Here is a 27161-nt window from a genome sequence, read left to right as displayed (position 1 = left end):
CAAAGCATTTTAGGGCTTCCCTGGTGGCGCAGTGGTTAAGAATCCGCCTGCTAATGCAGGGGACACGGGTTCAAGCCCTGGTCCGGGAAGATCCCACATACCGTGAAGCAACTAGGCCCGCGAGCCTAGAGCCCGTGCTCCGCAGCAAGAGAAGCCACCGCAATGAGAAGCCCGCGCACCGCAACGAAGGGCAGCCCCCGCCTGCAGCAACTAGAGAAAGCCTGCGCGCAGCAACGAAGACACAACACAGCCAAATATTAAATAAATTTATATTAAAAAAAATATATTGACAAGGGACTTCCCTGGTGGTCCAGTGGTTAAGACTCTGCACTTCCACGGCGCGGGGCGTGGCTTGGATCCCTGGCTGGGGAACTAAGATCCTGCATGCCGGGCGGTGCCGCCAAAAAGTTAAAATAAAATAAAATATTGACAAGTTACTGAAAAAAAGCCAAAACCTTTCAAATACTGAGTAGACCCAGCAATACAGGACCGTGGTTCATGAATAAATGGCAAATAAAACTTTAAAAATAGTAGTGACCATTTATTATCTACTTTGTCATACACTTTCATGTATATTATTTATTTCTTTAACATAACTAAAAACATAGATAACGCTTGTGGTTAAAAATTCAACAACATATAAGCATGTAGAGTAAAAAGTGAAAGCTGTTTTTTTTTCCTCTCCCAACCCCACAGCCCCTGCCCAGGTGTTGCCCCCAATTCCGAGTTTGGGGTATATTCTTCCAGATATAAATGAATAGACAGACATATCTCCAAGCTTATTCGTATGTATCAGATTAGCCCCATTTTACAGATGAGGAAAGTGCAGCACAGAAAAGTTGTAGTATTCATCCAAGACCACAGAGCTGATAAGTACTCGAGCTGAGATTCAAATCCAGCTCGTCTGATTCCTAAATCAGCGCATTCCTTCCGCTATGCCCCGTGTGTAAAATTTTATGGATGAAGAAACCGAAGCCCATAGAGGTCCCTGTGCAGTCAGAACCACATGGTTCACAGCCCAACTCGGGAGAGGCAGGGGTGACTGGGCTTGCACGGGAGGCTGCGTGGAGGAGAGGGCCTTGACCAACGCGGATCTGGGGTCGGGTGGGACCATCTCGGCCCAGCAACGCCCAGATCTGGGGCCCGGGGCTTGTCCACGCCGCTCGGGAACAGGCACCACCCAGCCCCTTGGCGCCACTCGCGGCCGCCTGGCCTGGGCAGGCGCAGCGCTCGCACCGCCCACTCGGAGCCGGTCTGATGGCCGGGGTCCGGGAGCCCCGAGCCCCAGCCGGGCCTTGGGACAGCCCGGGAGCGATGGCTCCCTCCGAACCGGGCTGGGACCCCCTCGGCTTCGCCCCCTCGAGCCGTTGGCGGCTGCCGGGCTGGGGTGGCCAAGGCCCAAAGCCCGGGGTGGGTGGCCCTGGCGGGCAAGGGGTTCGGGGTGGGCCGCCGGGACCCGGGGGCCGGCTCGGGACGCGGGCTGGGCGCGTGGCGGGCGGGCGGGCGGAGCGGGGGGCGGGGCGAGGGCGGAGCCGCGGACGGAGGCGGCAGTGTCCGGAGCCGGGCTCAGGGGCAGCCGTGGCCGCCGCGGAGCAAGGCTGCCTGGAGAGAGCGCCCGGGCGCAGAGGGGTTAACGGGCCGCCGGGGCCGAGCAGAGCAGGTACAGATCTTCCCTGGGACCCCCGGCCCCGGCCGCCCTCTCTCCCCGGTCCCGTTAGACCCCCCGCCCTGCGCGCACGCGCCGTCCCTGTTCCCTGCGCCCCGCGGTCGCGCCCCAGCCACGACCCCAGCCCCAGCTCTTATAGCCTCGAAAGTCCCTGGGGTCGAATTCCTGGGGAGGGGGGTTCTGATTCCTTGGAACTCTGGCCCCCATCACTCGGGCGGAGAATCAGCCAAAATTCCTACGAAGTCACAGAGTAAAATTGGAAAACGTAGCCAGGACCTCCTGGCACACGCCCGGCGCCTCCTGCCCTCCTCCTCTAGATGGGTGCTCCTGGAGGATGTGTTTCCCCCATCCCCCAACCCCGCCACTCTCTTCTGTCCTGGAGTTGGGGGACAGGGACACTATGAGGGACGCATGTGGGTGCCCTTGATCCAGCTCAGCCTGACGACTAGAAAGGAAAGATGCCTGTTGGGATGGGCCTCCAGGACCCAGGAGTGGAGGGCACAAGGAGGACCAAGGAGTTCTCATCCAAGATAGGGACTCTCCAGCCAGCCCTGGAGCCTGCTGTGGGGCGCCCTGCCCCGCAGCACCACCCATTTCCCAGAGGTGGGTCCCCTGGGGGTGAAGGGGTTAGTTCTGCCCAGGTCTCTCTTCCTTGATCTTCACTGGCCAGTGTGGAGGTGTGGCCGGGAGGAGCCTAGGTTTGTCTAGACCAGAGTCAGCCTGGCCCAAGAGTGACCATTTCTGACCTCTCCTTTCTTCATCCTGGGCAGTCAGACACACCAGATGAGGAACATGAGAAGGGGTGAAAACCACAAATGTGTATCTGTTTCTGTAGGGGTGGAGGGGGAGTGTCGGCCCCCTGCCCAGCTATGCAGGGGGTGGGGTAGGACTTTTCCAGAGAGGGAGCCAGGCCTGGCCCTGGCCCCAAGAGCTCACGCCACCCCACCCCTTACTTCTCCAGGGAACTGCCAAAGCCAAACCCAGCTCAGGACAGGATTATGTGTACTGGGTAGACCCATGGAGAAAGAGGTAGCAGAGAGAAGCAGAGGCAGAGAGGGAGTAGAGAGGGGACCCGGACCCGGCAGCAAGAAGTGGCAGTGATCATCACCCCATCTCTCCTTTCCTTCAACCTCCAGTAACAGAGTCAGGCAGAGAGCTGAAGTTTTGGGTGGAACGTTGGCCCTTCTCTGGAGGCCCTACCCGCCCCCCCCATCAGGGTGGAGTTGCTGACCTCAGTGGTCAGCCCAGCCAAGGGAAGGAGCTGCCATCAGCAACCCCCTTCCCAACCCCAAGCAGCTGAGGAGACCCTGCAGCTCAGGCTCAACCACTGCGATCCCTCCCTTAACTTCCCAAGTCCTGGGGTCTCAGGGAGGGAAGTGGGGCTGAGAGTTGCTACCCCCAAGCACATTCCTGCCCTTCTCTCTGTCATTTTCCTGCCCCTGAGCTGGCCCACCTCGGCATTAGCTCCTTGGATTCCTCTCCCGGGTGCCTTTCAGATCCAACAGAAACATCTTTTTTTTTTCCTGGAAAGCAGAACTCTGAGCAGCATGAGGAGTGGGGGTGGGAAGGGCTCATTGTGAGCAGGAAGGGGCTGGAGGGCAAGGGGAGCGATGGGAGAGTCAGGCTTAGACCAAGGGGGGTTCCAAGCTCCACTTCCCCAAGGATCAAGTTTAGCCTTCAGGAGGACTTCCTGGCTCTTCAGAAGATAGACCGTGCATGATTGGGGAGCAATGGCATCTCTAGCTGCATATCCCCTTCCCAGGTTTCCCTAGCCCATCAGAGTCTTGCCTGAAGTAAGGCCTCATTGATCTAATGCTGGACGCTGGCCCCTAGAGAGAGTTTAAATCTCAGTGGGAAAAATCACCTGCTTCTCTAGAGATTAAACCATCAGCCCATTTAGTTTATCCCTTGACTGGGAAGTGTTTGAGGCAGGCAGAGATGTGCCTGAGTGTTCCAGAAGGAGCTTTATTAGCTAAGAGGGGAAGAAAAAGCTGGGAGTCAGGTAGGAAACGGAAAGCCCAAGGGGCTTCCAGTCAGCAGCTCAGAGGGGGTGTCTGGTAAGTCCTCACTGAGCCTCCCTCCTCAGCTTTCCAGGACCTCTGGGAGGGCAGGAGGGAGAGCCAGATGAAAACCATCTTAAGAAAGATGCGTGTGCCTGAGCTGGCCTAGAGACAGTTCCTAGTTAGGACAGGGAGCTGAGAAGTTCCTGCAGTTGAGGAGGGGGACTGAGCCTGAGTTGGGAGGCTGAAGGCAGACCACCACCCCTCCAGCCTGGGCGGATGGACAAGGGCAGTGTGCCTTCTCCCTCCCTCCCTCAGGATCATAAAGGGGTGGGCCAGTCTTCACCCATCCATTCTCACTCTGAGATGTCCTTCTGAGGAGTCATCCCTCCCAACCCCCAGCTTTCTGGAGACTGGACCAGGCTTCGGTCCCTGCAGAGTGCATCCCCCACCCCACGCCCAGATGCCGGAGTAGAGTTGACTTCCGGTCCCCTCCTCCCTGGCCCCGGGGGCCATCAAGGGAGGAGAGATGGAGAAGTGGGCGGGCAGGTAAGAGGTGGGGCGGCCCTGGAGGAGGGATGGCTGGGTCTCCGGTCTCTGGAAGGGAGAGAAAGGAGCTCTGGGGGAGGCTGGGGGAAGTGATGAGTAACTTCTGATCTCTGAGCAGCTGGCATCAGGATGTGCGGAGCCTCCTTGGGGTGAGGGCTGTGTCGTAACAACTCCTCTGGCTCCTGTCTGACACCTTCACTCCTGCCTTTGGTTTGCAGGCCCCGGATGTGTCTGATGCTGCTTCTGTTCCTCCCTCAGCTCTGCCTGGATCAGGAGGTGAGCCAGGGACTAGAGACTACGATCCTTTCCTCTCCCTGCCTCCCGGCTTCCCACAATCTCCAGGCCGCTTCCCACAATCTCCAGGCTGCGTCTGCATTTTCCACAGCCTCTGATAAGCCGCAGCCCCTTTCTCTCACACTTGGCCCTCCCAGCCTCCCTAACTCCCTAACTCCTTGCCAAATCACTTCAAGTCCCACCTCTGCTACTGAATGTGACCTTGGGCCAGTCACTACTGCCCCAAGCCTCCAGCGTTGGACTAGATATTCTGTATAGTTCCGTCGAAAATCATTCTAATTTTGGCTGAACTTTTTGTCTACACAGGTGTTGTCTGCGCACTCTCTTCAGACACCTCCCGAGGAGAACCAGGGCCCTGAGGGTGTCTGGGGTCCTTGGGACCAGTGGGCCTCTTGCTCCCAGCCCTGCGGCGTTGGGGTGCAGCGCAGGAGCCGGGCGTGTCAGCTCCCTACAGCTCAACTCCACCAGGGCCTGCCCCTCCCGCCCCGGCCCCCAAGACATCCAGAAGCCCTGCTCCCCCGGGGTCAAGGCACCAGACCTTATACTTCCCGAGAAACCCTTCCGCTGTACAGGCCACCACCTCGGGGAAGAGGTGGCCCCCTTCGAGGTCCTGCTTCTCATTTAGGGAGAGAGGAGGCCCAGGAGATTCAAGGAGCCAGGAGGTGAGGGGTGGGGCTTTGAGGGAAGAGGCAGGGCCTTGGGCAAGGGGCGGAGCTAGGGATGAAGGAAAGGGGAGCAAAGGATCCAGGGTTTATAAAGGCTTATCTTTGGTGCTAGGGAGTCGCCCGGGGAGCCAGGCTCCGAGGTAGCCAGCACTGTGACCCCACGTCTGCAACACTTTCTCAGGTCCCGGGTTCGAGACCCCATCAAGCCAGGAATGTTTGGTTATGGGAGAGTGCCCTTTGCTTTGCCGCTCCATCGGAACCGCAGGCACCCCAGGAGACCACCCAGCTCTGAGCTCTCGCAGACCTCAGATCTTCCATCCCTAACTCCAAGAACAGAGCCATCTTCTGCAAACCACACCCCACAAACTGAACTCCCTCCTACTGAACCGTCTGCCCACACCCCGTCCCCCCCAGGAGAACCCCCAAGCCCCGAAGCTACTCAGACAGAGGTGCCCTCTAGAACCAGGCCTGCCCTCACATGGCCCCACCCCAGAGCCCAGGCCTCTGGCACAGAGCCCTCCTTGTTCCCTCCATCCCCAGGAGAAGGTAGCTCCTTTCACATGTCCCCTCAGCCAAGAAGGCCAAGTTCCCAGGGTTGGGCCGGTCCCCGGCTGGCAGAGAGACACCCTAATCCTTTCCTTTCTGTCCCTCGGAGCCGAGGCCAGCAGAGCCAGGAGCACTGGAGACCTGGGGGGAATCTTCACAGGTCCCTCACGGAGTCTGCCCCTCACTACCCAGATGGCTGGTTGCCTCTGCTGAGTGCTGGCCCCCATTCCAGCCCCCTCTGGAGCGTCTTTGCTCCCAGTAGCCCTGTCCCAAGATGTTCTGGGGAGAGTGAGCAGCTGAGAGCCTGCAGCCAAGCGGTGAGTTCCTTCTTGGACCCCTCCCCAGACTTCCAATTCTGCTTCCCTGACCCTGAGCCTGGGTCCTCAGCCTGTCAGATCTGGACCTGAGGGAGAAGGGCCTTGGCATCTGACCTCTTCAGGGTAGGGACCTTGGAGCTCTTCCATAGACCTGACCTGCCTCCTTATCCCCCCAATCCAGCCCTGACCCACACCCCCATTTTCCTCCCCAGCTTTGACTCCTCTGTATCCCCCACCTCAGCCCTGCCCCCCTGAGCAGCCAGACCCCCGGGCCCTGCAGTGTGCAGCCTTTGACTCCCAGGAGTTCATGGGTCAGCTGTACCAGTGGGAGCCCTTCACAGAAGGTGAGGTTTCTAGCCCACTCCCTGGACAGGGTGGCTGGAGATTGGGGGATAATGGGGAGGGAGACACTCAGCCCCTCTTTTTCTTCTCTGTAGGCTCTTGTATTTCTTCTGTGTCATATTGTCTTCCTTATTTCCCAGGGCTGGGGAGAAGAGACAGAACAGGCCCAGAAAGGGCTGGGGGTTTTGGACAGAGCCCTAGCTGTCAGATGGCGGTGTATGGTCAGCAGAGGGGTCAGGCTAGGAGATGTGTCCAGAGGTGCCCTTTGGCTGGTCTCCTCTGGGAAGAAGCCCAACCCAGGAGGTGGGATGGATGTGACATGAGCAGGGCATGGTCAGAGAGATCCTGCCCAGTGGTGACAGCTCAGTGGAGGTGCCCCATGGATCCTGGACAGTGTTGTATCACTTTCTCCCAAGTTACCATCCGTTTGATTTTCAGCCTGTGTCACCTTGATACCAAGACAAGCCCTCATGAGCTCTGAACTCACATAATCATAGTTTCAAGTATCTGTCCTCTCTCAGAGCTCACAACCCCTTTTCTGGTCTTAGTGACCTCAATTGATCTGACCCAACTTTTGTGTGACCCTCAAACTGACCTTTCAGAGTACAGAATTGTCATGTTCCCTTCATCCACAGTGACCTCGGCAACCTCAGGATGCCCTATTGCTAATATAAGGCAAGCCAAGCCGCTCTCAGGGCCCTGGGTTCTTTCTCAGTTAACCTCCTGCCAGGGACCCCAGCTAACCACCCTTCTACCCTGTCTCTTAGTTCAGGGTTCCCAGCGCTGTGAACTGAACTGCCGTCCCCGTGGCTTCCGCTTCTATGTCCGTCACACCGAAAAGGTCCAGGACGGGACCCTGTGTCAGCCTGGAGCCCCAGACATCTGTGTGGCCGGACGCTGTCTGGTGAGGGAGGACGGGGTGTGCACATGGGGAGAGAGGCAATGTAAATAACTGCCACAGGCACACACACAGAGTCTCCTTGCTCATCATCACAATGGCAAAACACCAGACTCAGGTTGCAGAGAGGAAAGTTCTTACCTGCCAACCAGGGCTGAGCATCAGAGTCAAGAGTCGAACTGCAATAAATACCCCCTTAAGCCCATCCAAGCTTCCCGGAGGCTGGCTGGGGATGGTGGGGCTGACAGAGAAACTACAGGTCTCACTTGTAGTGCAATGGTCAAGACACGTTGTGAGCCGAAGGCTCCAAGACCACCAGGCCAGGGTTGGAGGTGGTGTCTGGCTTCTGGCAGCCCCTGCCTCACTCCGCTTTCCCCTAGAGCCCTGGCTGTGATGGGATCCTCGGCTCGGGCAGGCGTCCAGATGGCTGTGGAGTCTGTGGGGGTGATGATTCTACCTGTCGCCTCGTCTCGGGGAACCTAACTGACCGGGGGGGCCCTCTGGGCTATCAGAAAATCCTGTTGATTCCTGCTGGAGCCTCCCGGCTCTGGATCGCCCAGCTCCGGCCCAGCTCCAACTACCTTGGTGAGTCCCTGGGTTCCCCGAGTCTTGGTCCCCCATTCCATTCCTGGCCTATTGGTTCTGCCCTTCACGCCCCCATTCAGCACGGCAAGTGAGCCACCCGGGAAGTCAGGGCTCCCTTCCTCCCTCCCGCGTGGGCACGGGCTATGTGGGGTTCTGTGCTGTCAGGGAAGTGGTGGGAGAGGGGGACAGTATGACTAACCTCGCATGTCCTGATCTGCCACCTCCAGCACTTCGTGGCCCTGGGGGCCGGTCCATCATTAATGGAAACTGGGCTGTGGATCCCCCTGGGTCCTACGCTGCTGGCGGGACTGTCTTCCGGTACAGCCGTCCTCCTCGAGAGGAGGGCGTGGGGGAGAGTCTGTCTGCGGAAGGCCCCACCACCCAGCCTGTGGATGTCTACGTGAGTGAGGGGCCTGCACCTGGGCCGGAGGTGGAGGCCGCCCCGCTGCCTCTCCTCTGAGGGGAAAGCTGTGGGTCTCAAAATGGGCAGAAGGCTAGTGGATGCCCCCCTGGCCACCCCCAAACATTCATTACCTTCTCTTTTCCTCCCCAGATGATCTTTCAGGAGGAAAACCCAGGTGTTTTCTACCAGTATGTCATCTCTTCACCTCCTCCAAACCTTGAGAACCCCACCCCAGAGCCCCGGCTCCCCCAACTCCAGCCTGGTAAGACTTTGATCTCCAGACCTAAAAGGAGGTGGGGAGAGGCTGAGGGGAGCTCGAGGCAATGGGGATGCATCTAATTTGTCTACCCGACTCTCCCTGCGCAGAGGTTTTGAGGGGAGAGCCCCCACCTGCTTCAGTACCCCGCCCTGCCCGCACCCCAGGCACCCTCCAGCGTCAGGTGCGGATCCCCCAGATGCCCGCCCCGCCCCATCCCAGGACACCCCTGGGGTCTCCAGCCGGATACTGGAAACGGGTGGGACACTCTGAGTGCTCGGCATCCTGTGGAAAAGGTGAGACTTCACCCACCAGCCTGTATTCCTGGCACCCTCAGCCCAGATGCCCAGCTTGGCACTCCTGACCCCATACCCTGGATTGTGGGTCCACACCTTGACTCTGTGCCGAATCGGACTTCAGTGCCTGGGACCCCACTGACACTGGATGCCGAGCTATCCTGCCTCCCCTGGCTTCCCTTTCATCCCTTTCAGGTGTCTGGCGCCCTGTCTTCCTCTGCATTTCTCGTGAGTCAGGAGAGGAACTGGATGAACGCAGCTGTGCCGTGGGCACCAGGCCCCCAGCCTCCCAGGAACCCTGCCACGGCCCCCCGTGCCCACCGTAGTGAGTGCGCCCCACGGGAGGGTTAGGGTCCTGGGGACACGACGGTTGCCCCGGGGAAACACATCCTCGCCCCCATAGGATCTCACCTGGACTCTGCACTCAACACAAGATCTCCTGGCTTCAGAGAGACGTTATTCAGTGAGAAAGGCTGACATTCCATAGACAACAAGGAAACCCTGAGCCCCACAAGGGATCCCAGACTCCAAATATGCCCACTCTCCTCTGAGGGGTCCCCACCCCCCGTCTGTCGTCCCCTTCCCCAAACATGGCAGTCCCACACATCTCTGTTTTTGCCCTCTGTGTCTCTGTCCCTTCCCCTCTCTGCCCACGCCCATAGCTGGGAGGCCGGCGAGTGGACGTCCTGCAGCCGCTCCTGTGGCCCCGGCACCCAGCACCGTCAGCTGCGCTGCCGGCAGGAGTTTGGGGGCGGCGGCTCGTCGGTGCCCCTGGAGCGCTGCGGACACCTGCCCCGGCCCAACATCACCCAGCCGTGCCAGCTGCGCCTCTGCGGCCGCTGGGAGGTCCGCTCCCCCTGGAGCCAGGTGAGTGGTCCCAGGCAAGGAAGCTCTTGGAGCGGGAAGATCCTGGAGGCATGGGCACCAGTGAGCTAGAGCAGTGGCTTTTCCAACTCCGTTCTAATCAGCAGAAACTTTTACAAATGAGATCTCATGTAGAACCTCCATCTGTAAGTCTGCGAAGAGATGGAACCGGGGCTTGGGGGCCCAGAGCCCCATACTCAGCCTGCTCCTCAGCCCACGAAGCCCTGTAACCGCTGAGCCAGGCATCAAAGGCACATCCTGGTTCAGAGGCCCCAGAGGTGGAGGCTGGTGAGGCAGCGGGGGAAGCCCAGGCCTGAATGCCCCTCGTCCCGTCAGTGCTCTGTGCGGTGCGGGCGCGGCCAGAGGAGCCGACAGGTCCGCTGCGTCGGCAGCAACGGTGATGAAGTGAGCGAGCAGGAGTGCGTCTCAGGCCCCCCGCGGCCCCCCAGCAGAGAGGCCTGTGACATGGGGCCCTGCACCACAGCCTGGTTCCACAGCGACTGGAGCTCCAAGGTGGGCCCCACACCCCCTCAGCCGAGCCCCACGCCCCTGGTACCCCCCACCCAGGACACCCTCCCGGGGCCTTTCCAGCACAGTTGCATAACGTTGATTGGGCAAGCACCTGCCGTCTGCTAGACACTGCTGATGCTGGGGACTCAGAGAAAAACTTACGCTGACATCCTGACCCCTGCCTGGCAAAGTTTCCCCATATCTGGCTGGTACCCCTGGGGCATTCCCTAACTCCCGGATCCGGGATGTGTCTGTCCTCAGCCCCCTCCCCTTCCTCTACTTGTCACTCCAGCCTCCCTTCACACTCTACTTCCCAACAGTGCTCAGCTGAGTGTGGGACGGGAATCCAGCGACGTTCTGTCGTCTGCCTCGGGAGTGGGGAGACCCATGGGGAGGGCCAGGAGGAAGCAGGGGCAGGAGCCACTGAGCAGACCTGTGCTCCAGGAAGCCGCCCCCCTGACATGCGTGCCTGCAGCTTGGGGCCCTGTGAGGTGACGTGGTGCTGGTACACGGGGCCCTGGGCAGAGGTGAGCTGAGAGCCTGGGAGGGGGCCCATCAGTGGGATTCCCTGGGGGGAGGTCGGAGTAATCCTGCTCTCCCTTCCCGTCTTCTCCATCAGTGCTCCTCAGAATGTGGCTCTGGCACGCAGCGTAGAGACATCATCTGTGTGTCCAAACTGGGGACTGAGTTCAATGTGACTTCTCCTAGCAACTGTTCCCACCTGCCCAGGCCCCCTGCCCTGCAGCCCTGTCAGGGGCAGGACTGCCAAGACCGATGGTTTTCTACACCCTGGAGTCCGGTGAGTGCCTGGCACCCTTGCCCGCTCAGCATGGACTTCCAGGGGAGGGGAGGCTTCCCTCCTTGTAACCTTCCTCTGTGCCCCAGGCTAAAGCCAGCAGCAGTTTAACTTGTCTCATTTCCTAGACCAGGAGGACAGGTGGGCCCCCTCCACGTGGGGTTTCATAATGCTCCAGGAGAGCCCCCCAACTCTTTTCAGAGGAGGAGGAGGCCTGGGGTTCAGGAGGAGCCTGGGGCACAGCAAAGGTCTGATTTGATAGCTGGGGTCTCCCCAGTGTTCTCGCTCCTGCCAGGGGGGCATGCAGACAAGGGAGGTCCAGTGCCTGACTGCCAACCAGACCCTCAGCATCCGATGTCCTCCTCACCTGCGGCCCTCCAGGAAACGATCCTGTAACAGCCAACCCTGCAGCCAACGCCCTGGTAAAGAGCTCCCTCTCCCCAGTCCCCAGCAGAGCGGAGTTAGCTGAAGTGTGGGTGGAGATTAGGAAGGACGAGTGGGAGTGGGCAACACACCTCCAGCGGGATGGATCTTGGTGGCTTCTTGTGCCCAATGGCCTCCTCTGTCCCCAGATGATCAATGCAAGGACAGCTCTCCACATTGCCCCCTGGTGGTGCAGGCCCGGCTCTGCGTCTATCCCTACTACACAGCTACCTGTTGCCGCTCTTGCGCCCATGTCCTGGAGCGGTCTCCCCCCGAGCCCGCCTGAAATGGGTCCAGGAGACCCTCTCCTCGTGGTTTTTTCATGCCACCATCAGTCACCTGTCAATCAGCCCACTCTGTACCCTCTGGCTCTCTAGCCTGTCCTGGTCTCACTAGGGACGTCCCCCAGGGTGGTCGAAGGTGGCAAGATGATGGACAGTAACTGTCAAGACGTGTGGTTGGGTCTCTGCGGTGGTGTGATGGTGTGTGTGCACATATGCCCCCAGATGTGTATATGGGCCTGTGTGGATGTGTGTGCGCCCATAAACCTGTATCACTTCTCAAAAAGAAGTTACACAGACTGAGAAGGAACCGGGAGAGGGGACGATGCCTGTTTCTGTCAGAGTTTTCTAGGCTGAAAGGAAAGCAAGTTTGCAACTCTTTGGGAATCCGAGCTACTTAGAGTCTGGCCTTCCCATTAATCCCAACTTTGTGTCCTTAACCTCATTTCTTCTGTTCAGGCCACACATCATCTAAACCATCCTTTTGTCCTCTGACCCTTTCTCCCCTTACTTAGTCTCTCTATCCCTCCCTCTCATAGTTAGCTAGGGATGGGGTGAGCCATTGCCAATCCTGCTTTTCCCCAGGAAGAGAGACTATCTCCCCAGAGCAGGGACCAGCTGGGCAGAAGATGGCAAAGAGAAAGGTTAGAATAAGACACCCGAGCCCCTGCTCCCGCTCCCCACCTCCTAAAACGGTTCCCACCCCAGAACTAATTTATTTTTTATTAAAGATGATTATGACAAATGAGAAACAGGCTCTTCATTGTCCTCGTGGGAACCCAGCCATACAGGCCACCTAAGCAAGCAGTGTGAGATCAGAATGAAGGGTGGGAAGGGGAATAGTACTTGGAGCCCAGGTGGAGAGAGTTTGGGCCCAGAAAGGCTAATGAATGAGCCCCAGTCACCTGAGACCAGGAGCTTTGGTGAGAGAGAGGATCCTGGCTGACCTCAGGCCCTGCAGGTTGATCATTGACCACTAGAGGTCACCACTTCTCCCAGTTTAGGTATGGAGTTGGGCACTTGGGTCCAGAGCTGAAGAAGAAACTGCTTGGCCTATGGTGGGTTTCTTGGTAGGCTGAGTCTTTCTGTAAAGTCTCTTGGAATCTAGTAGCACTTTTTTCCCATCTGGGGCTGAGCTGAATGGCAGCTGCCTTTTCAGGGGTCTTTTTTCCTGTTCCCTTTCTTTGGCCCTGCCTTCCTGCCCCTCTCATCCTTTCTGCTATTACCCATTTCCCTATTAAGCTCTTGGTTTATTGCTTTTTATAGGGTGGGAGGAAAGGAAATGATTCACACCCCACACCCCTCTCCCTCAGCAGAAACGGCCGGAGGAGGAGCCTGGCCCGGCTCTAGGGGACTTGGGGGTGGAGTCGAGGGTGGAGTCAAGGCAGTACTGGATGTCCTGCCAAAGACACATTCTTCAGATATGTCTCACCCTAGTCTCCTCCCTCCTCCCTCCCCCACCCATGTCCACTCTCAAGGTAAATAGCTTGCTAGAGGTGGTGTGAGAGTGGGCAGCCTTTTCCATAACACAGATCCTCTCCCTGACCCCTACAATTCTGAGGTCTGAGTCCAGATCTCCACGTGTGGAAGCCAGACTTCCCAGGGGTCCCCATGCCTAGGAAGAGGGGAAGTGCAATAGAATTGAGCTTCTCTCCCCATTAGAAGCATCCCTCTCCCATCCCTGCACCTCTACAAGTCTGGCCGAGTAAGACCGTAAATAAAGGCCTGCAGAAACAGCTGAACTCAGTGACTACTGTTTCCTGAGCATGCACACCCAGACACCCAGACACTGGGGAGGACCCCAGAGTTGCCTGAGGAGACAGGACTTCTCTGCTCTGGCAGCTCCCTCACATCATACTGTTGCCTTGGGAAGCAGGCTTTCCCTGGGTTGGAAGTGGCTGAGAAGGAAGACTCCAGACAACATCTTGGGAGGACAGTGCATGAGGAAGGAGGCAAAAGAAAATGGGGGTAAAGGAAAGAAACTGACTTTAGGCCAGGGCGAGGAGTGAGGAAGGGGGTACAAGGAAAGCCCAGTCTTAGTGTCTCTGCTCAGTGTAAAGAGAAGGCGTCAGATGTGTTCCTCTCTTTGGTGAACCCCTAAGGGGATCAAAGACGCGGGGGGATCAGGGAAGTGGGACCTGAGCTCGCCCTGTAGATACTGAGGGCTGAAGGCGGAGCCCTGAGACCGAGGGAGGGGTGTGGTGAATAGCTGGGGCCCTCCCAGTGATTCCTGGAAGCTGAAGGCTGGGCGGTGGCCCCAGCTCAGCTGACTTCCCCGAAGTTCCTCCTCCCTCTTTGGGCCTCTGGGCTGTTGCCGGGCAGGTTTGGAGTTTGGCCTGAGCCTGAGAACCAATCACAGGTGGGGAATGCAGCCACAGCCCCTCTAAGGGCTCCCCCAGCTTCAGTAACTCCCTTCTCTTTTTTTTTTTTTTTTTAGGATACATTTTAACATTTTTTTATTTTTTTAACATCTTTATTGGAGTATAATTGCTTTACAATGGTGTGTTAGTTTCTGCTTCACAACAAACCCTTCCCTTTCTGATAGCCCCCAGCTCCCTCATAGCCTCCAGCCTCTGACTGCTCAGGATGTGGGCTTTCATCTGGGGGGTTGCCCCCTTTCACCTCATTTTAAAGCTAGTATTCAGTGCAGCCCCTAAGGATTCTTTTCTCTGGTCACTGAGGTCAGTGTTGGGGAGGGGGGTGTCAATGTGAAAGTCTTCAGGAAGGGAAACCTGACCCCAAGCACCCCTTTTCCCGGCCCCTTAGAGGGGAGTAGTGTGGCCAGATGCCTCTTTGATGACCTCCGAAACCCTCTGGAGGGCTGGGAGAGAGGAAGCTGCAACCCAAGGTCAGGGAGATGTGCTGGAGGGGCCCTTAGGTTTGGTGCCCTGGGTGGAATTTAGGGAAGAACTCAGAGGAACTGGACCCCTGAGAATTGAGGTGGGGGTGGGGTGGTGATAGGAACAATCTTGATGTGCACAAGAGAGATCAAGCGTGCAGAAGGCCAGCAAATTGCTAGGGCTTCTCGTTTCTCGGTGTTTGTTGGGGGAAGGGGATTGTGGTTCTGTGTCAGTGGACTTAGGGGTGAACTTGTGAGGTCTCAGTTCAGCTGGGTCAGAATTCCTCTCCCCTCCCCCCTCCCAGTTTCCCCAGGGTAATTACCCACCCAATTAAGCTTCAGCCTTCAGACTAAATTTAGCTTCTATACTTCCCCAACCAGGGGCCTCCCTGCAAGCAGGTGCTCACAGCTGCAGGGGTGAGTCTGAGGAGACCAGACCCACACTCTTCACTCATCCAGATTCAACCTCTGTGGTTAACTAGGAGTGAAGCAGAGCACAGGGCCCCAGCTGCTGACCTACAGCATGAGTGTCTCAACCTGAAGATACCCTCCCTCAGGAGCCCTTTAGGGGAGGATCTAGATAGGCCTGGAGGGCGGCAGGAGGGCAGAGGGATGAGAGTGAAAACAAAATGCAAGGAGAACGTCCCTTCCAGATTCTCTCCAACCAGATCCTCTTTCATTTCCTGTTTCCCCTTCTCCCCAGTTTTACAGAGACTTCATTTGAACTTAACACCCTTCCCCCACCAGAGCAAACTGAATCAGAGACCTCTCCCCCCCTTGAAGCATGGGGAATCATGCTAAAGAGTACCTCAATAGTTTGGAGGTGGAGTGGGGGCGTGGGTTCCTGCATTCCCACCCTCTCTCCCACCAGCATCCCTCAAATCCATCATCTCTGGTTCTGGGAGTCAGGTGGGTGGGGAAGTTAGAGCGGAGGGGGCTTATCTGTCACAGGCAGAGATGATGAAGAGATGTCTGCTTTAAAGGGTGAGAGACACCTTCTACAGGAAGTAGAAAGCCTCTGGAAAGTACCTAAGACTAAGTCAGTCAACAAGAGAGAGAAACAGTTTGGGTTAACCAAACTAGACAGCGCAAATCTCCAATCTGACTTTGGGCTCCTTGACCCTGGAGATTGGGGGAAGCTCTAGAGGGGGGTGTTTCATGGCTGAGGTCAGAAGGTAGAAAGGATTGGAGGGAGGAATGTGCAAAATTAGTCCAAAACAAGGTATGCATGAGCCATAGCAGTCAGATGCTAGGAAACCAATCAGCCACACCAGCTGAAGGGGAGGTGCAGGGATGGCTAGGAACCAGATCAGAGCACTTTCTCAGCTAGCACCAGACAGCTGTCTTTGAATGTCCTGGGAAAGAACTTCAGTATTAGAGGAGAGATGGGTTCAATTTCAGCAATGTCCCAGGTTGGGGTTAGGATGTATGTGTGTGTGTTGTACCCCTCTGAGCCTTGCCTGAATCTTTTTAAGAGACAGCTCTACAGAACTTTGAGTGAGGAGGAAAAGAAACTAGGGGTGAGAGGGTGGGGTTGCTCATAAAAAGAAGGCTGTGTGTGTCCCTGGGATCCCTAGGCTAAAAGGCAAGAGGCCCTGCCCTTGATGGGAGGGGCAGAGTTAATCTGCTCTGGAACCAGACCCCCTCTTTCATCTCTTCCTCCCTCCCCTCACCTACTACTGATTCTTGGTTGCCTGCCTCTTTCATGACATCATAAGACGCCTTTTTAGCTCTAGCAGAGGAGTGCGCAACCTTTTTCTCTTAAGGACCAGCCGTAAATATTTTCGGCTTTGCAGGGCATAGAATCTCTGTTGCAACTACTTGACTACTGCTGTAGCACAGAAGCAGCCCTACACAATTTGTAAACAAATGGGCATGGCTGTGTTCCAACCAAACTTTATTTATGACACTGAAATCTTAATTTCACATAACTTTAACGTGTCACCAAATATCTTTTTTCAACCATTTAAAAATGCAAAAACCATTCTTAGCTTTTGAGCCATACAGAAACAGGCAATAGGGCAGATTTGGCTGGCAGGGAGTTTACTTACCGTACCTGGGATTTCTTCCATCTGGTTGAACTCCCACAATGCCCAGCCGTGGAAAGTCCTGTTTGTGTCCCCTCTGCTTCAAAATACAGCTGTAGACCCTTTTAATTCAACATCCTATCTATTGACATCGGCTTCTTAGTGGTTTCTCCCTGGGAATTCAATGACTTGGACATGGCTGATAGAGTAAATCCTTAAGGGACGTTTCCTGAAATTCCTTAAAGCACTTTGTTTAGTGCTTTAAGGTAAAGCATTTGTATATTTTCTCTCTTTGAATCTTCTCAATAATAAGATGGGGGAAGACAATTAAATCCAGTTTACAGGGGAGAAAATTAAGTCTAGTCTTTTAACTTTTTAAATTCTAATTCCTTTGATCTGCTATTCAATTTCATTCCCACAGAGCACCCTTTATCAAAATACTGAGTTCTTTGGGCCACAGTGATCTGGAAGTTGGATGGGATCAAGTGTTTTTGTTGTTTTCAAACGTCTTTCATGACTTCTCTGCATTTTAGGAAAATCCTGTCTAAATTTCATTTTTCAACTCACAGTTTCAAGGAATTAAAAATCCTTTCAAATATATTCAGTGTTTAGGCCCCAGGAAATAATTAAAATAAATATACATGGTCTTTGTGTAAGGTACATACACTGTCATACAAACATAAGCTTATATATTACTAATTGAGTCACAGTTTTTTTCCCTAGAACAAACTTTATCAAAGTTGTGTATTAATATGTTCTGGACTTAAAAGCAATGCAGCTGCATTTCTTTTTAAAATAACCTATTTCTGGGACTGCTTACCAAATCCTTCTTTTGTATTAGAGGTTTTCTTTCACTCAATAGTACCGTGATGGATTGACATATCTATCCATCATGCTTCATGAGGGGGGAAAGGAAGATACAGAACCTCTATCCTGTTTCAGACCTGACCCCAACTATCAAACTTTGAAGTGAGAGAAAGAGGCAAAGAAGCAGGTAACCAACCACTCCCCCACCATTACCAAGCTCCTCTGTACAGCTGTTGTTCCTTAAAGCTGAAAACAAGCCACCTCATTTCAAAACACACACACAGACAACCTCATTTCATTTCGACACGAAGTTGTTTCCCTCTTTCTGTTTCTCTACTTTGCCTCACGGAGGATTTCTGAGAAATGAAAAAATCACCTCCCACAGTCACAGTCTGCAGTTTTGTTTTTTGGTTTTTTTTTTTTTTTTTTTTGTATGATGAAGAGGAGAGACAGGAAAGGCGTACACTGGGCATACAGTATTAACCCAAAGCTTTACGAAGTAAGCAAAATGCCCTTCCCATAGCGCTTCGGCCAAAGTGGGCCCCACCTTACCTTAGATCTGGGCGTTCAGGGTCTAGAGATGGGTGGGAACCACTCCAGGCAACCTCAGGAATAGAGGTGTGAACTGAGGATGGAATGCATGAAAGATCTGGGCATAGAGATTCAGGAATAAAATGTTTATGAAACCAATGTTTCTTAGGGAAAACCCCTACCTCCCCCCCGACCCCAAATCTGAACACCTGAGTCATACCAGCCCTGTAGGGGTGTCTACGAAATGTGTAGTAAAATTTCTGAAACCAGCTCCTCCTATTAGACTAGAAAACGAACTGTTTTTAGGGGCACAGAATTGAAGGCGTTTCTTAATCAAAATAAAGTAGAAAACTCATCTAATTCAGGTAGAAACCCAACAGTTAAATACTCTTTTCCTTGTCTGCTTCCTTGGCTCTTCCCCCCCACCCCCGCACACCTTGTTCCAGAATAACGTCAATAAACATACACATGTGACCACAGAGGGTGGAGGGAGGGGAGACCAAGTGGGGGTGGTGAAATTCTGAATGGAATGCAGCCCCAGCTAGCTAGGGGGCTGGGACTGAGACTTCGGGCCCTGTCTGTGGACTTACACAGGCAGAGAAGCCAAAACAATGAGCTCATGGGCAAGAATGCAGCCTGTGGGGAAGTCTGGGCAGTCAGAGCAAACTAGTTTTTTGAACCAGGATGCGAATAGCTGTAATTGAGTCTCCCACGGGAACAGGATTAGGGAGAGTGGAGCCATCATTCAGTATCTTAGGGTCCAGTTAAATAACTTTTGGGGGCTGTTCTTTATTAAATTCTGTTCTGCAGAGAGCATAGCAGTCTCGGGTCCATGTTCAAAAACCTGGTTCCTTTCCCTGACTATGTGAACTTGGGTGGGTGAAGATGGCTGGTGAGATGTGTGAGCGAACTTAGGTGATGCTCTTAAGACATCTTTATTCAAAGCAGGTCTGCCAATGCCAGCTCCTACACCAGGATCCAGTGATGGCTATGATCCTTAAGTTGTGTGTGTTCAGGGCTACCACTTTAACAAGACAGAGGAAACGGCCAATACAGTCTATCTTCTTTACTTCCCAAATAAACACAGTCCACCCAGCTGTATTTATACCAAATTCAGACTTCTACGACCAAAGAGACATCTTTTTTTTCCTACCAGTGTTTTCCAATACTTTTATATAAGGTCCTAAATGAAGAAACTGAAGAGATACTACCTTCACTGGCCATGTATAGTGAAGGGGAAGGAAGGCAGGGAGGGAAGATGAAATGAGAAGAAAAAAGATTTACACATCTCCCCCTTCTCCTACCCCCCCACCAGAGGTTCTTTCTCAGCTCCATGCTTTTGTGCATGTTTCCTACTCATGTTAAGGTCCAACCTCAAATGTTTATTTTGAAGCCTTCTCAACCACCTTCTACTTCCAGAAGTTGTCACCCTGCTTTGTCCCACCCCTTGTCCTATAATATCTTTATTATAGCATTTTGTGTACTGTATCCTAATTATTTTTGTCTGTCATCACTCCTACTAGACTGTGAGCTTTAACTTTGTGCTACAATTGCTTTCTTTCCATGGATTTGTTATGCATAAATTCTTCAGATGTATTTCCTAAAAACGAGGACATTTTCTTATATAACCACAATATAATCAACACACTCAAGAAATTTAACATTGATAGAGTACTAACATATTGCCCATATTAAAATTTTCCCAATTGTTCCCAAGTCCTTTATAGCTTTTTTCATCCAGGATCCAATCAAAGATCACCCTGCATTTAGTTGTCATGTTTCTTTGAGTGTTCCCTGGTTGTTGTTTTTTTCCATTCTATACATAAAAGCTTACATCTGCTAACCCCAACCTCCCACTCCACCCTATTCTTTTTTGATTGCGTTGAGGGTAAGAATTAGTCTTTTCATAACTCCAGCATCCAAAAGTGCATGGTGCATAGTAAGCAGTCACCTGCCAGGTAATGGACAAATGAAGAAACTCAACAAACATTTGGCTGCCTTGAGCTCATTAAATGTCCCAGTTCATTGAAGTATTGAAACATTCTTAATAAACTAAAGTAACCCCTGAACAGGGGAAGAGGAGAGAAGGCAAAGTGGGTAAGAATACAGAAACCCAATGGCAGAGACAAGCCATGGAAATGGATACTTGGAAGGGGTAAAATCCAGAGTAGTATTCTTGGCCCAAACACATTTCCCAACAGTCAAGAACTATTATTCTATGCAGGTAAAGAAAGGAACTGCAAAAGAAAGACCAGGTATAGCGTGGGAACAAAAGCCTGCCCTATTTTTTTTTTTTTTTAACCTCACAAGAGTCATTAGTAAAGAACACAGAATTCCCTGAGAGGTCTGTTACATCTGCCTGCAGGCAGATTCCCAACTCCCAACTTTCCACATGCTTCACATAACTAAGATAACACTGTAACAACTTTGAAACTAAAGAAGAGGGACAGAGTTAAGCTTTCAAATCTTGAAACTGAGAAGCCTTTAAAGAGTGTGGGAGGGTTCCAGAAGACAAAGCTCTGTAATCATTGAAAAAGTGGAGCCAAAATGAACTAGTATAAATTAAGACAGACTCAGCTGATCATCTTGAACTCCAGGAATTAATGGCCTGTGCTCTGGGCATCTGGCTGGAGCGTGCTACACACCAGTTGTACAAATTATTTCACTTTAACTTTTGTAAAACCCTCCAGCTGTCACAACTGCTTTAAGAAAAATGTTCTGAAACAGTCTGAAGCAAGAGCTAGCACTAAAGTAGCAAAACAGGAACTGAAAGAAAAAGTCTGGTTGTGTCAAATGAGGGGAAGTGTTGATTATTTTGACTCCCTCAGTGACTCATGTTACTGGTTACCATTTGACCCAAGTTTTTAAGGTATTAAACTAAGGAATATTGCCACAGAAATAGCTTCACATCACAACAGAGCAATGGGAGCAATAGTATTTGCACAGCAGAACTTGACTCTGACCACGATTTGGGCGCTCATGTCCTGTGCTACTCTCCCTCCACACCTGTTCGGGAGTTCATTTGTACAAAACAGCTTTCTTTGTATTGAGAAAAAACTGCCATCTTCTGGTAGTTAGGCTCCAGAAAAAGAGGGGCTGCCCAAACAGAAATGCACAAAACCTGAAGGGGGAAAAGCGCAGAATCCTGTTTGCATGATTAGCATTTGGTGCTCAGGACTTAAAACCAATATGCAAACCTCATATTTGCACATTTCCATGGTGATTCCGCTCCCTTTCAAGGTAGCTGAAAATAAAGACAGGATAGGGCTTCTGAAATTGACTTGCTTATTCTCACCTCCTTTTTGGGAGGAAAGGGGAAAGGCACTTAAAGATTAGTACCAACAACCTTATGGAAACTTAACTTTGGGTGTTAATTCTTCTAGCTCCTTTACTCACCTCAAAAGGTTGAGTGAGATAGGGAGATACAGTAACTGCTATAGTGAACCCTCTTACCTCCAAGTTATACCAACATTTGGTGACTAAAAGAAATGGGGATGGGGATTATGATTTTTGTATTAAAATATACTGTTGTACTTTTGAACTACTCCAAAGTACAACAGTAATACATGTAATTAAAAGCCCGGGACTTCCCTGCTGGTCCAGTGAAGACTGCGCTTCCAATGCAGGGGGTGCGGGTTTGATTCCTGGTCAGGGAACTAAGATCCCACATGCCGTGCGGCGTGGCCAAAAAAATATTTTTAAAAAAGCCCAACAGCTCTAATTTGAATGAAAGAAGGGGTTATTCTGAATGGAACTGACCTTTGCTCTAAGGCAAATCAGTTTTATGGGGCTTTTGCTGGTTAATTCACCTATACCTGTTTGTTCAGCTGACTTCCCTCAGATGCTTGCCTAAGAGGGGGAAGGAAAACAGGCATTGATTAGAAAACACCCGTACCACACCTTGCATTTGAATAAAAGATTTATTATTTTCGTCTCAGGAAAAACAGGAAGTTAGGGAAACACACTACATTTTACAGCCCACATTAGTTTGTAATTGGTCCTAACCCTTCCTGGCACAGATGTCAACAGCATTAGCTGTTTTAACCAGAACCAAGGTGTTCACCCCCAACAGAATGTACATAGACGACACTAGAGGACTGCAGGGTTTTCCCTGAGAGAAGCATCAGACAGACAGAAGTTGCTGAAAGAGCCATCTTTCCAGGCAGCCCCTCCCTTTCCATTTTGGAAGATTTGCCTGAACTATGCAGCTAGTCAGCACTTAAAACATGTGCCTCTTCTCCCTACAGAATCACCCACCCTGCCCCGAAGCACTTGGGCTCCCTAAGCCCTCACAGCCTCTGACCCAAAATAGCAACTGAAGATTCTCATCTACATTTCAGCAGTCACACCTAGTAAATTGGGAAGTGGGGCCCCTAAACTCCATCAATCTACAGCTCTGTGCTTATTTCCACAACTGGCTATGGGGAGACAGGCCTTTTTAGTCACCTTAACTAGATCTTAAGATTAACTATATAAAGTGCTTTTAGGTCCTTAGAGATAGACATGATATAAATAAGTGGTTTATGATCAAGAATGATAAATACACAGATAAAAATAGCTCTAGCTAGATGACCTTAAGGCTTGGGGATGGGCGGGCAGGGCAATTGTTCCCTAATTACATTCTTAGTCATTTTATTCATGCCTATTTTTGTCTGGAGTCCACATACTAAAGGTCACATTCAGAAGCTGAAGGTTTCAAAATGACCCTGGTTCCACTATAAAAGTTTTCTCCAGTTTACTAGTAGCTTTTATATAACTCTGAGGTTTAACAGAGCCCATCAATTTCTATAATTTTAAGTGAGCATATTCAAATGCAAAAGAACCTAGAGAAAGTCACCTAAGATATCATCCCTTCCTCTGAAAATCCCTAAGGGGATTTTGAAAATTTCTCCCCAAAGACAGGATTAAGCAACAACCAATAAGATACTAGTCCAAGGAAAAGGGACTCTTCTCACCTCATCACTGTTACTGTCAGCACCCATTGTACTGCCACCTCCTAAGGATAAAATTCAAGAAGGATGAAGGTCTGTGGACTCCTTGGGCAGACACTTAGGTTCCTAGTGCCAAAAACTAAAAGGGCTAGTAAGAGTTCAGGGATGGCAAGGTAAATTTGTAGGAACTATAAATATCTGTAGAGGGAGCCGAACAAGCAGCAAATATTTCAAGGAAGGATACGAAATAAACGGTAAGTTTGATAAAACATCAAGTCTGAAGTCCATAGAGATGCCAATGCAAAAATTTGAAACAAAGTTTGAGAATCATTAATAGAAATGAAATAAGTATTCGTTTTATTAACTCACTAGGCTTAGACCTGTGTTTAACAAGCAAGCCTAGTAATAGCACCATGGTTAGACTATAGCCTGCTTTTCCAAGCCATCATTGTACAATTTATTAACAAGGGATCAAATGTCTCTCATCCACCCAATGTGCTCTTTTTATACATACTCCCAATAAGTCCCATTTGGAACAGCTGAAAATCTTTCAGCAAAAGCTTTGAAGATGAGCTCATGAACTCAGTTAAAATTTCACCAGTTAAATTAAGACAAATGGAAGGAACTCAAATGAGTAGTTGCCCAATCAGAGCCCATTATTTCTAAGTCATCAGCCTGTGTGCCCCGCCCCCCCAATAAATCCTTAAAACCTTGACTCAATTATTGAAAGCCCACATGTAACAAAGTGAAAGGATTAATTTCCATTCCTCAATTTCTCAGCCCCAGGTTAAAAACAAAAAAATCCCCAAACAGGTATTTAAGAAATACTTACCAAAATCAGATAGGAAAATTAAAGCCTGCATAGTTATGAATCAGAATTGTTGTACTACAACCAGGTTGCATACAATTACATCAGCTGGTTCTGTATACAATCTAGAACTGACTAGCACAAAATTTAGAATAGAAAAAGCTATAAGAAACAGGTTCCTAACTACAGAAGTTGTAAATTTCAAAAGGGTATGAAAAAACTAATGTAATTTCAGACTTTTCTCCCTTTACATTTCAAACAGATGTTCTGTAAAAATATATACAATTTTTACAGACGATTACAAGTTTTTGTCTTAAAAACAGAATATTCCAGATTTGTAATTGAGCCTTAAGTCAAGTATTCTTGGCCATGACACTAGGCTAATAAACTAGGAATCTCAAACCAAGCCAAAGTAGAACAGGTATAAACATCCTGAGCATTGGACTTTCTATTCAAGAAGCACATCTAGGAAAGCTAATTATAGAGGATAAAGCTTCCCTTCACACTCTGTTGTACAGTGTTGAGGCTTCTAGTCATAGGTTCTATTACTTGTAGCTTAAAATCCATTTTACACATGACGCTGGCATTGTTAGTGCTTCTATTTTAACACTATAGAAGTTAATGGATTCAGTGGGCATATTTAATGAACTCTATGACTAGCCTGGCTACTGGCCACTTTCCTGTTCTAGGCAAGGTAATTAAAGTCTCTCCACCCTACCGTCTTCACTAAATCTAAAAGTCCTCCTCCGTGGCCTCCCAAAGTTTGCCTGTTGCTGAAACTGAATTCTGCTTCTTTCACTTCTTTCAGACAGTGACTCTTCAAGAGGGACTACTTTTCCCATGTATTTATTCCTGTTAGCCATAAGCCTCCTGCCGCTTGCTTTTCTCCGTTGCTAGAGTAGAACTCCTGGAGGTTATGGCCTGCACAGCTTGAAGTCCAACTTCATAAATACATCTGATTTCACAGCAGGCGTATGTGGTTTTGGTGGCTGGAGTTGGTTAAGAGTCAATTATTGCACTTAAAAGGCTATCTTATTAGATACGCCAAACCAGCTCCTACTCCGGCAACACCTGCAAAAGCCAGCAGCACATTTCTGATGCCGCCTTCTAGGTCCTCTACATGGAAGAAGTCCACAAACCCATCCTAGAAAACAAACAAAAAGCACAGTTTCAAGTATGGGCTTCCACTGGCTTAAAAACACTATTTACAAAGAAAAGATGAATTAAAATATCTAAGGTTTCCCCCCCAAACGCAATGACGAACCAATTATTATTTACCCCCAGACTGCAAAGGAGACACATTATGCAATTAAAAGGGAGGTGGGGCACGCTCAAAAACGTATTTGCTATCACGCCCAGGTGATTCTTATTTCTTAACCAGTAAAACAGCCTACAGAAAACCAAGATTTTTTTTTTTTTTTTTGCAGTACACGGGCCTCTCACTGTTGTGGCCTCTCCCGTTGCGCAGCACAGGCTCCGGACGTGCAGGCTCAGCGGCCATGGCTCACGGGCCCAGCCGCTCCGTGGCATGTGGATCTTCCCGGACCGGGGCACGAACCCGCGTCCCCTGCATCGGCAGGCGGACTCTCAACCACTGCGCCACCAGGGAAGCCCCAAACCCAGGATTTTTGATACAACAACTCAAGACAGTCATACCATCTCTAAGGACCAACTACTTAAATCAACATCAAGCAACCAGAGGTCCAAAGTTAGAGCCTTGAAAACCGAGTTGTGCATCTTAAAAACCTTTAGCTATCCCCTCTTTCTCTATAAAATCCTCCATTTCATTTCCACTCCAAGTCCCCTCCTCAACCTTAAAACAAACTTACCCAGCCTCTTTGTTTGACTAGCCAGTCTCGTTTTGTCCTTACGAGAACATCTGTGATGCTTTCTGCTAATGGTTCGATGCAGCTTTCTTGGTTTATACTCTTCAAGTGTTTGGCCACAAAGGCACCAAAAGAAATGAGAGTCACAATCCTGCCCCAGTTTGTTACTCCGTCACTGAAAACATGGACCATCACTCGAGACAAAGATTTGACATCGTCTTCGTTTTTGATGTCCAGTTTCCGAAGCATGCCTGAGAGGAAGAAAAGCATGCAGGTTCTCACGGCCTCTTTGTCTAAACCAGGGCACGATTCGCCTGCCCACCCACAGCGGGGGAAATCGCTATTCGGGCTCTATAGAACTCAGGCTGATCCCACTTGAAAATTGACATCCCACCCTTTCCGGGCTTTGAGCAGAGCTGCCATTTCCAAAAGAATCAAGTGGGTGGAAACAATGACTCACGGCCAGAATATTCTGGTTTCAGAAATAGGATGAGAGTCGTTTCAACACTGACTCGTTTCGGTTTCCACCCACCAAAGGTGGGTGAGTCCAGAGAGCTGAAAAAAGGCAGCGCGGCCTTCGCGAATAACCCCCTTACCTTGGAAGGCCGTCTCGTGGTTCCGTTGCACACCGTCCCCGACCCGTCGCAGGGTCTCTAACGCTTTCCGGCTGGCGGCCCCAGACCCGCCCAGTGGCTTCGCGTCCTTGGTGCCGGTTGCCTGCTCCCGGAGGTATCGAGAGATAATCTCCAGGGACTGCCGGTACAACTCGTCCTCCTCCTCCTCTGCTGGGGGCGGCGTCGAGGGGAGTGAGCCGTCCTTGCCCGGGCTGTTACTGGCCTCGCCGACCAATTCCAGCAAAGGCAGGACGGACGGCCGCTTCCCTAGAGGCTCCGGCTCGCACCCGTCCAGCTCCTCTTCGGGCGACATGATGGCGTCGGAGACCGAGGATTCCATCTCTTCGGGCGGCGAGGCGCGGCGGGTGGGCGCGAAGAACAGCAGCCTGGCGGGGGTCGCGGTGACGTCGGGGCCCTCGGCGCCAATGGGCGAGGGCCGCGCGACCCTCCGGGCGTCGGGCGCGAGAGTGGCCGGGGGGCTCGGGCCGGCGCTTCCGCCAATCACCTCGCCGGCTTCCCCTCCCCCTACCTCTCGCCCGGCCGTGGCCTCCTTTCCTGCAGCCAAAAGCCGCCTTCCCGGAGCGGAGGCGCCGCTGCCGCTATCCGGTCCCAATCCGGCCCCCCCACAGTAGAGGTTGAGTCCGATCACTGCGTTTCTCTTGAGGCCGAACATCTCAAACCGCCGCCGCCGCCTACTGAGAAAAATGGGGGAGACCCCTGCAGGTATCTTGAAGAGCGGAAGTAACGACTGAGAGAGGCGCTCCTAGATCACGGTTTTAGGGCCCAGTCCTACGCAATGGCGTCAGCAACTCTTAAAAAAAAATTGTATCCTTAATTGGTGAAAAGGGCGGAATCTTCCGGAGGGTTGCGCACGACACCTAACCAGCGGGTTAGGGCAGGGGCGGGGCCTGGGTCAGGGCGGGGCTTCCGGCTCTCCGGAGCCTCTCGCGGCCGGTTACGTAACGGCGGCTCAGGCGCTTGGGCTGGTGGGTACGCTCTCTTGCCGCGCGCTCACCTGGGCCTGCTAATAATGGCTCTCCCTGGGCTTCCCTGAACCCTGATTTGCGAGCCCCTGCTGTTGTTTTTG

At 51.9% G+C, this 27161-nt stretch overlaps 3 protein-coding genes across 4 annotated transcripts; 2 read left to right on the top strand and 1 right to left on the bottom strand.

Annotated features, from left to right (window-relative positions):
• The first annotated feature begins 956 nt into the window (after positions 1 to 956).
• On the top strand, positions 957 to 3571 carry LOC111169791 (uncharacterized). Its single transcript, XM_022564290.2, is given in 3 exon segments — positions 957 to 1293; positions 1296 to 1534; positions 1537 to 3571. Coding segments are annotated over 3 exon segments (960 nt in total). The 3' UTR covers positions 1921 to 3571.
• ADAMTSL4 (ADAMTS like 4) lies at positions 1576 to 12436 on the top strand. Of its 2 annotated transcripts, XM_022564134.2 has the most exons (18): positions 1576 to 1660; positions 3985 to 4215; positions 4434 to 4491; positions 4816 to 5171; positions 5356 to 6037; positions 6279 to 6381; positions 7147 to 7283; positions 7658 to 7862; positions 8090 to 8262; positions 8416 to 8527; positions 8632 to 8817; positions 9013 to 9142; positions 9480 to 9684; positions 10018 to 10194; positions 10512 to 10718; positions 10811 to 10990; positions 11265 to 11409; positions 11560 to 12436. In XM_022564134.2, exons 2-18 carry the CDS (start codon positions 4196 to 4198, stop codon positions 11694 to 11696), a joined length of 3213 nt encoding a protein of 1070 aa, XP_022419842.1. In that variant the 5' UTR covers positions 1576 to 1660; positions 3985 to 4195; the 3' UTR covers positions 11697 to 12436. The 2 variants fall into 2 exon arrangements, with proteins under 2 accessions (XP_022419842.1, XP_022419843.1); XM_022564135.3 differs by lacking the exon at positions 1576 to 1660 and having other exon boundaries at positions 3633 to 4215.
• Positions 12437 to 21796: 9360 nt separating this feature from the next.
• Positions 21797 to 26801, bottom strand: MCL1 (MCL1 apoptosis regulator, BCL2 family member). The gene is made up of 3 exons (XM_022564140.2): positions 26057 to 26801; positions 25464 to 25711; positions 21797 to 24778 (listed from the first exon to the last, which is right to left on the bottom strand). The coding sequence occupies exons 1-3, from the start codon at positions 26745 to 26747 to the stop codon at positions 24662 to 24664; spliced, it is 1056 nt and encodes a 351-aa protein (XP_022419848.1). The 5' UTR covers positions 26748 to 26801; the 3' UTR covers positions 21797 to 24661.
• Between the last annotated feature and the right edge of the window lie 360 nt (positions 26802 to 27161).

This window comes from Delphinapterus leucas, chromosome 1, assembly GCF_059928025.1.
Source record: "Delphinapterus leucas isolate spDelLeu-1000000601 "Yukka" chromosome 1, BTC_Dleu_Yukka2, whole genome shotgun sequence".
Classification (NCBI taxonomy): domain Eukaryota; kingdom Metazoa; phylum Chordata; class Mammalia; order Artiodactyla; family Monodontidae; genus Delphinapterus; species Delphinapterus leucas.
This window is presented reverse-complemented; position numbering and strand designations above follow the sequence as displayed.

Bases quoted from the DNA above. Each gene is read 5' to 3' on its own strand.
- ADAMTSL4 (XM_022564134.2), top strand. From the start codon at position 4,196: ATGGAGAAGTGGGCGGGCAG. The intron at 4,216-4,433 runs GTAAGAGGTGGG...TTTGGTTTGCAG, and splicing joins ATGGAGAAGTGGGCGGGCAG to GCCCCGGATGTGTCTGATGC. The intron at 9,685-10,017 runs GTGAGTGGTCCC...TCGTCCCGTCAG, and splicing joins TCCGCTCCCCCTGGAGCCAG to TGCTCTGTGCGGTGCGGGCG.
- MCL1 (XM_022564140.2), bottom strand. From the start codon at position 26,747: ATGTTCGGCCTCAAGAGAAACGCAGTGATCGGACTCAACCTCTACTGT. The intron at 25,712-26,056 runs GTAAGGGGGTTA...TCTTCCTCTCAG, and splicing joins CCACGAGACGGCCTTCCAAG to GCATGCTTCGGAAACTGGAC. The intron at 24,779-25,463 runs GTAAGTTTGTTT...TTTGTTTTCTAG, and splicing joins TAGTCAAACAAAGAGGCTGG to GATGGGTTTGTGGACTTCTT.